General features: G+C 38.2%; 1 protein-coding gene across 3 annotated transcripts in view; it reads left to right on the top strand.

Annotated features, from left to right (window-relative positions):
• The first annotated feature begins 356 nt into the window (after positions 1 to 356).
• Positions 357 to 9,028, top strand: part of LOC121375873 (CD109 antigen-like) — a 63,742-nt gene continuing 55,070 nt past the window's right edge. For all 3 annotated transcript variants that reach the window (XM_041503552.1, XM_041503550.1, XM_041503551.1), the window contains exon 1: positions 357 to 632. In XM_041503552.1, the coding sequence (XP_041359486.1) occupies positions 630 to 632 (3 nt within the window). In that variant the 5' untranslated portion in view covers positions 357 to 629. The remainder of the gene's footprint in view (positions 633 to 9,028) is intronic.

Genomic DNA, 9,028 nt, shown 5'->3' on the forward strand with positions numbered 1-9,028 from the left:
ACCTCGATGCAGAACTATAATTCTGAGAAATACAAAACACTGATATCATTTCTACATATAGCATGACTAACCCTGTGTATGTGTTTGTGGGGGACCCCAATACGCAAAACCAACGACTAATGTCTGACGTATTGTTCCAATACTACGACGCCGAAACCAGCGGGACCTGGCAATGCTTGACACAAATACACCTCCAAGACGTGGTATGGGTTACCTGATACTTCACCGGGTCACCATCACGAGATCTGAGAGTGGTCGACAACAGGCCTATCAGGTCACATCCTGTATTCGGAGCAGTGCATATATAACCCAAGTCTCCGGGACGCTGGGCCATCACTCGACGAGATCCTCCGCCCATCAACCATCTCTTTCAAAGAGTTGTTAGGCTGGTGCTTCTCCTTGGGAAGAATCTAATCGGTTGAGCATCGGGCGGCTTGAAAATTCAGTCTTGGGCGCTAGAATAATTGGCACTGTCATAGTTCTGTTAAAATAGAAAAAATATATAAATAATTTTTGTTTTAATACTGTACCTTAATTTTGGTAAAAATTAAAACGTCACTTGGCGTTTTAATTGTGCTTGGTGTTTGAGCGATTAATCGTATATTGCTTCCATTCTACAATAATCGACAATGGTGAGTACCTTTTTTTCTATCGTCAGTGTGATTCATATGATCATACTTCTGAACACTGGGTTTTGGGGGATTTTGATACAATTGTTAAAAGAATATCTGTATTAATAATTAATTTTACACAGCGAATTAAATGGTTCTAAAAACAAAACCATTACTGAATTGATTTTGTTTTTCTTTAAATGATATATTTTAATATGCGTCATTCAACTAAATGGAAATTGAAATATGATTTTTAGGACATTTAAGTTATCTTTCGCTAATGCACGTTATCTCATATTGTAGCTTTTAGTTGCAGAACACCAGAACACGTATCAGGCATTTATATATGTGAGATAAAAGAGTTTAAATATTTCAATTTAATAGTCAAAATTTTTCAGAAAGCTTCAACATGATATTTGCGTGTGTAATTGAACGTCTTTAATTATTCATCAATCAATATTCCTTCTGATCCAGCATTACAAACAGCAACTGATGATTTTATACACCTAGTAAATTTGACATAAACAGGTGTGGGTACTTTACAGAGGTAACACAAATATAACCAATTAATATGGCGTCAGACATGGTTAAGGACCATACAGATATTGAGGGAGGAAACCTGCTGTCGCCACTTCATGAGCTACTCTTATTGTTTAGCAGCAAGGGATCTTTTATATGCACCATCCCATAGACAGGACAGCACATACCACGGCCTTTGATGTACCAGTCGTGGTGTTCTAGCTGGAGCGAGAAATAGCACAATGGGCCCACTGACGGGTATCGATCCCAAACTGGCCGGTCATCAAGCGAGCGTTTTACCACCGGGCTACGTCTCGCTCCCTTACAGAAGTTTGGTAATTATGAACAAGGGTGGCCACGAGATATTTTAACGGGCATGAACAGTTGCGAAAACATGAACCTTTGAGTTCGGCGTTTTAAGTTTTCTTTTTAAAAACGTATTTCATCTGGAGTGCACAACCTTGTTTCCCCAGATGCGCGTGCGCATTGGCGTATCCAGGATTTTATATTGGTGTTTTCGGGGGGGGGGGGGGGGCATCCCCACTGGAGGGAGCATGCCACAGTACTGGTGGGAGTTAAACACAGTTAAAAGTTTAAAAGTTTGTTTTGTTTAACGACACCACTAGAGCACATTGATTAATTAATCATCAGCTATTGGATGTCAAACACTTGGTAATTCGTAACTCGTAGTCATCAGAGGAAACCCGCTACATTAATATTTCCATTAGCAACAAGGGATCTTTTATATGCAATTTCCCACAGGCAGGAAGGCATATGACCAGCTGTGGTGCAACTGGTTGGAACGAGAAAAAACCAATCAGTTGAATGATGGATCCACCGAGGTGGTTCGATCCTGCGACACAAGTACCTCAGGCGAGCACTCAACTAACTGACAGCTATATCCCGCCCCTGGTGGGAACACAGAGGTGTGATTGATGGCCATGACCCCCATTCTCCCACCCCCACCTCCGGCTACGCCAATGCGTGCGAGTAAGATGAACATAGACATCAGTTTTAAAGTGGAAGCAGTGTTTCACTTGGTGAACCTATGTTGACCATGTCAGAACAGCAACAAACTCCCGGCATCGTGTGCTTGAAACACAAAGGTTGTGTAACAGAAACAGGAACCGCACAATGCTTAGGCAGAAGTGGTGCACTTACGTGAAGTATTCGCCAAGTTTCTTGAGTCAAGGAGTCTTTTTTTCAGTGTCAGGGACAACGACCGCAAGATCACCGGCGAAACAATGCAGGCTATTTTCGTGCATGTATCGAATTAAGGTCGAAGCAAGCTTTTCTGTACAGACACCACTACTGCCCTTGGTCTGTGGCAAATAATATTAAAGCTGCAATGTCGAGTATTTATTATTATTATTTAACCCCTTTGTATTTAGAATACACCATCCATATGAATTTACATACCATCGCACGTCATTTTCTAATATCCTTTTTGTTATACTCGCTAACCTAGGTAAAGTAAATAATAATTATTCTCTATTTAAAACATGGAAGTGGAGTGCTTTTTTACATTGTTTAGTGTTTCGTCGCAGAATCGAACCACCTCGGTCGATCCATTCAACCTATTGGTTTTTTTTCTTTTTTTCTTGTTCCAACCTGTGTACCACAACTGGTCAAAGGCCGTGGTATGCGCTTTCCTGTCTGTGGGAATGTGCTTATAAACTATATCTTGCTGTTAATTGAAAAATGCAGCGGGTTTTCTCTGAAGACTACGAGTCGGAATTACCAAATGTTTGATTAATTAATCAACTTTAACTTTTGAAAATACTAATAATCATTCTGTTTTAGTGGCACCTCGCACACGTTTTAATTAAAATAGTATCCGATATATCAATACTGGTCAGTTGTGAACGGAAAGAAAGAAAGAAATTTTTATTTAACGACGCACTCATCACATTTTATGTACGGTTATATGTCGTCAGACATATGGTTAAGGACCACACAGATTTGGAGAGGAAACCCGCTGTCGCCACTTCATGGGCTACTCTTTCCGATTAGCAGCAAGGGATCTTTTATTTGCGCTTCCCACAGGCAGGATAACACAAACCATGGCCTTTGTTGAACCAGTTATGGATCACTGGTCGGTGCAAGTGGTTTACACCTACCCATTGAGCCTTGCGGAGCACTCACTCAGGGTTTGGAGTCAGTATCTGGAATAAAAATCCCATGCCTCGACTGGGATCCGAACCCAGTACCTACCAGCTATCTCATGAATGGAAGTTGTGTCAGTATTTAATGCGCTATTTAAAGTTAATGGCACGTCGATTCTTTGACCGGGTGGGAATTTATTTGATATATTGCTACCTATAATATGCCAGTCGTGGAGCAAACAGTACTCGGTGTGTCCACGTCGATTCTTTGACCGGGTGGGAATTTATTTGATATACTGCTACCTATAATATGCCAGTCGTGGAGCAAAGAGTACACTGTGTGTCCATGTCGATCTTTGACCGGATGAGACGTTATTTTGGTATGCTGCTACCTATAATATGCCAGTCGTGGAGCAAACAGTACTCGATGTGTCCATGTCGATTCTTTGACCGGGTGGGAATTTACTTGATATACTGCTACTTATAATATGCCAGTCGTGGAGCAAATAGTACTCTGTGTGTCCATGTCGATCTTTGACCAGATGAGACGTTATTTGGTATACTGCTATCTATAATATACCAGTCGTGGAGCAAACAGTACTCTGTGTGTCCATGTCGATCTTTGACCGGATGAGACGTTATTTTGGTATGCTGCTACCTATAATATGCCAGTCGTGGACCAGGGTTAGTGTGTACAGTACTCGGTGTGTCCATGTCAATCTTTGGCCGGGACAGCGGGGTTCCTCTTAAAATCTGTGTGGTCCTTAACCATATGTCTGACGCCATATAACCGTAAATAAAATGTGTTGAGTGCGTCATTAAATAAAACATTTCTTTCTTTGGCCGGGTGAGAAGCTATTTGATATACTACTACCTTTAATAGTAATCGACTTCAACGGCAACCTGGCATTTTAATGTAGTACAGCTGTGCCAGTGTTCCCAGCATGAGGTGTTGTGGGTTTTTTTCTTTTCTTTTTGCGCGAAAGATAAAATTAAAACCCATGACCTTGATCTCAAATGTTTCGCAATACAATGCAGGGCCGGGTTGTTTTGGGTTGTTGTTTTTTTTGTTAAATCTCTTCCTAATGACGTCTCTAATATTGTGTTTTCCAGTCATATCTTTCTGTGTGACATTTATTTAATGAAACTGAGCTTGGGTGTTGGCGAGTAAAAGTGACATAACTAATGTTTTAATCTGCCCCCGGCCGCATACTATATTATCTGTTATCGGTTGGCTGTATGTAGGAAGTGCAGCGCAGTAATACCGGATTCACGGTCAGGGAACGTTCAACAATGACGCAACGCTCGAGTGTATTCTAAAGTAGCGTTACGTAATATTGAACGGCCGCGTGTTAGGGTGTATACCACCAAATCAAATCCTGTAGACGACAAAGTTACCATGTGATGATGTGACTAAAGTTGAAAATTGTACATGCAACGTTGTATTCAACATATATACTCTATATAAAAATATATACAAACGCTCACCCTTAAATTAGAAGAAAGATTGTAGGTAGTTCTGCTGGGGTTTTTTTTTTAAATTATTATTTAACGCAAAGCTTCTTTGCTTACCGTAGTTCCGCATAAAAATTGTCATCACTACTTCAGGACGACCCCGCACGTTTCAAGCACAATAGTATCATCAGCTAGTGCATTGCTTCTAGTTCCATTCTAATTACAGGAATTGACTGAACAAATAAAACACCATTATATGATAACAAGTCCTATCGCTAATAGTTCCAGTCTAATTACAGGAATTGACTGGACATATAAAACACGATTTTATGATGGCAAGTACTATCGCTAATAGTTCCATTCTAATTACAGGAATTGACTGGACATATAAAACACCATTTTATGATAGCAAGTCCTATCGCTATTAGTTCCAATCTAATTACAGGAATTGACTGGACATATAAAACACTATTTTATGATAGCAAGTCGTATCGCTAATAGTTCCAGTCTAATTACAGGAATTGACTGGACATATAAAACACTATTTTATGATAGCAAGTCCTATCGCTAATAGTTCCAGTCTAATTACAGGAATCGACTAGGCATATAAAACACTATTTTATGATAACAAGTCCTATCGCTAATAGTTCCAGTCTAATTACAGGAATTGACTAGGCATATAAAACACTATTTTATGATAACAAGTTCTATTGCTAATAGTTCCAGTCTGATTACAGGAATTTACTGGACAGATAAACATTATTTTATGATAGCAAGTCCTATCGCCAATAGTTCCAGTCTAATTACAGGAATTGACTGGACATATAAAACACTATTTATTGATAGCAAGTCCTATCGCTAATAGTTCCAGTCTAATTACATGAATTGACTGGACATATAAAACACTATTTTATGACAACAAGTCCTATCGCTAATAGTTCCAGTCTAATTACAGGAATTGACTAGGCATATAAAACACTATTTTATGATAACAAGTTCTATTGCTAATAGTTCCAGTCTGATTACAGGAATTTACTGGACAGATAAACATTATTTTATGATAGCAAGTCCTATCGCCAATAGTTCCAGTCTAATTACAGGAATTGACTGGACATATAAAACACTATTTTATGATAGCAAGTCCTATCGCTAATAGTTCCAGTCTAATTACAGGATTGACTGGGCATATAAAACACTTTTTTATGATAACAAGTCCTATCGCTAATAGTTCCAGTCTAATTACAGGAATTGACTGGACATATAAAACACTATTTTATGATAGCAAGTCCTATCGCTAATAGTTCCAGTCTAATTACAGGAATTGACTGGACATATAAAACACCATTTTATGATAGCAAGTCCTATCGCTAATAGTTCCAATCTAATTACAGGAATTGACTGGACAGATAAACACTATTTATGATAGCAAGTCCTATCGCTAATAGTTCCAGTCTAATTACATGAATTGACTGGATATATAAAACACTATTTTATGATAGCAAGTCCTATCGCTAATAGTTCCAGTCTAATTACATGAATTGACTGGACATATAAAATACTATTTTATGATAACAAGTCCTATCGCTAATAGTTCCAGTCTAATTACATGAATTGACTGGACATATAAAACACTATTTTATGATAGCAAGTCCTATCGCTAATAGTTCCAATCTAATTACAGGAATTGACTGGACATATAAAACACTATTTTATGATAGCAAGTCCTATCGCTAATAGTTCCAGTCTAATTACAGGAATTGACTGGACATATAAAACACCATTTTATGATAGCAAGTCCTATCGCTAATAGTTCCAATCTAATTACAGGAATTGACTGGACAGATAAACACTATTTATGATAGCAAGTCCTATCGCTAATAGTTCCAGTCTAATTACAGGATTGACTGGGCATATAAAACACTATTTTATGATAACAAGTCCTATCGCTAATAGTTCCAGTCTAATTACAGGAATTGACTGGACATATAAAACACTATTTTATGATAGCAAGTCCTATCGCTAATAGTTCCAGTCTAATTACAGGAATTGACTGGACATATAAAACACCATTTTATGATAACAAGTTCTATTGCTAATAGTTCCAGTCTGATTACAGGAATTTACTGGACAGATAAACACTATTTTATGATAGCAAGTCCTATTGCCAATAGTTCCAGTCTAATTACAGGAATTGACTGGACAGATAAACACTATTTATGATAGCAAGTCCTATCGCTAATAGTTCCAGTCTAATTACAGGATTGACTGGGCATATAAAACACTATTTTATGATAACAAGTCCTATCGCTAATAGTTCCAGTCTAATTACAGGAATTGACTGGACATATAAAACACTATTTTATGATAGCAAGTCCTATCGCTAATAGTTCCAGTCTAATTACAGGAATTGACTGGACATATAAAACACCATTTTATGATAACAAGTTCTATTGCTAATAGTTCCAGTCTGATTACAGGAATTTACTGGACAGATAAACACTATTTTATGATAGCAAGTCCTATTGCCAATAGTTCCAGTCTAATTACAGGAATTGACTGGACATATAAAACACTATTTTATGATAGCAAGTCCTATCGCTAATAGTTCCAGTCTAATTACAGGAATTGACTGGACATATAAAACACTATTTTATGATAACAAGTTCTATCTCCAATAGTTCCAGTCTAATTACAGGAATTGACTGGACAAATAAAACACCATTTTATGATAACAAGTCCTATCGCACGCTTGCAAGGGTGGCTTTATTTAATGCGACATTCAAAGTTAGAAAGAAAGAAAGAAATGTTTTATTTAACGACGCATTCAACACATTTCATTTACGGTTATATGGCATCAGACATATGGTTAAGGACCATACAGATATTGAGTGAGAAAACCCGCTGTCGCCACTTCATGGGCTGCTCTTTTCGATTAGCAGCAAGGTTTTTTTTTATATGCACCATCCCACAGACAGGGTAGTACATACCACGGTCTTTGATATACCAGTCGTGGTGCACTGGCTGGAACGAGAAGTAGCCCAATGGGCCCACCGACGGAGATCTACCCCAGACCGACCGCGCATCGAGCGAGCGCCTTACCACTGGACTACGTCCCGCCCCTTTCAAAGTTAGATACACTTCTAACTTTGACCCGGTAATATACTATTTGGTATAGTGCTACCTATATTAAAGTAAAGTGTGTTTTATTTAACGACGCCACTAGAGCACATTGATTTTTTATCTTATCATCGGCTATTGGACGTCAAACATATGGTCATTCTGACACTGTTTTTTAGAGGAAACCCGCTGTCGCCACATAGGCTACTCTTTTTTTACGACAGGCAGCAAGGGATCTTTTATTTGCGCTTCCCACAGGCAGGATAGCACAAACCATGGAATTTGTTGAACCAGTTATGGATCACTGGTCGGTGCAAGTGGTTTACACCTACCCATTGAGCTTTGCAGAGCACTCACTCAGGGTTTGGAGTCGGTATCTGGATTAAAAATCCCATGCCTCGACTGGGATCCGAACCCAGTACCTACCAGCCTGTAGACCGATGGCCTGCCACGACGCCACCGAGGCCGGTCCGCTACCTATAATAAAGACAGTCTGTCTTTCATTCTTTGCCCAGCTATGTATATGAAAGCCTTGGAAAAACATTATTACGTCAGGCGGTGTGGTGTAGCGACGTCTTGCGTTTTGATCACTTGGTGTCAAACGTATGTATCCAGAATTACACTCCAACTGAACTATAGTGCACATTAAAGGAAACGAGAATATTAAAGGGACATTCCTGAGTTTGCTGCATTGTAAGACGTTTCCGACTAATAAAATATTTCTATAATAAAACTTATATATTAAATATCCTAAACCGGACTATATGAAAGGGAAGTTCCTGAGTTTGTTACATTGTAAGATGTAAGAAAAGAAATATATTTTAGAAAATAAAATGAAATTTAACCTAGTACAAATATTAAGACGATCAGAAACACGTTTAAAATACAGCCACTAATATTTTATGCAGAAAATTTTTTTGCTATGTAATTACAATCGTTGAAAAGTCTCTGTTAGTCGATAACATCTTGAAAATTGCAGCAAACTCAGGAGTGTCCCTTTAAGTTACTTTTCTTTCAATATTATTTAAAATTATTAATTTTGAATTCCATTTTTTTTTTTTTATCTGTTAAAATTCCCAATGCCTTATGAATAGTTTAGGCCTATTTTGACAGTCTACTAAATTAATTTTATCATGAACAAAAAAATATATCGGCTACCCCCTCCCCACCCCCACCCCAAAATAAAGAAGAAGAAAAAAAAGGATAACACAACTGAAATAT

The sequence above is a fragment of the Gigantopelta aegis genome, chromosome 6 (assembly GCF_016097555.1).
Source record: "Gigantopelta aegis isolate Gae_Host chromosome 6, Gae_host_genome, whole genome shotgun sequence".
Classification (NCBI taxonomy): Eukaryota; Metazoa; Mollusca; class Gastropoda; order Neomphalida; family Peltospiridae; genus Gigantopelta; species Gigantopelta aegis.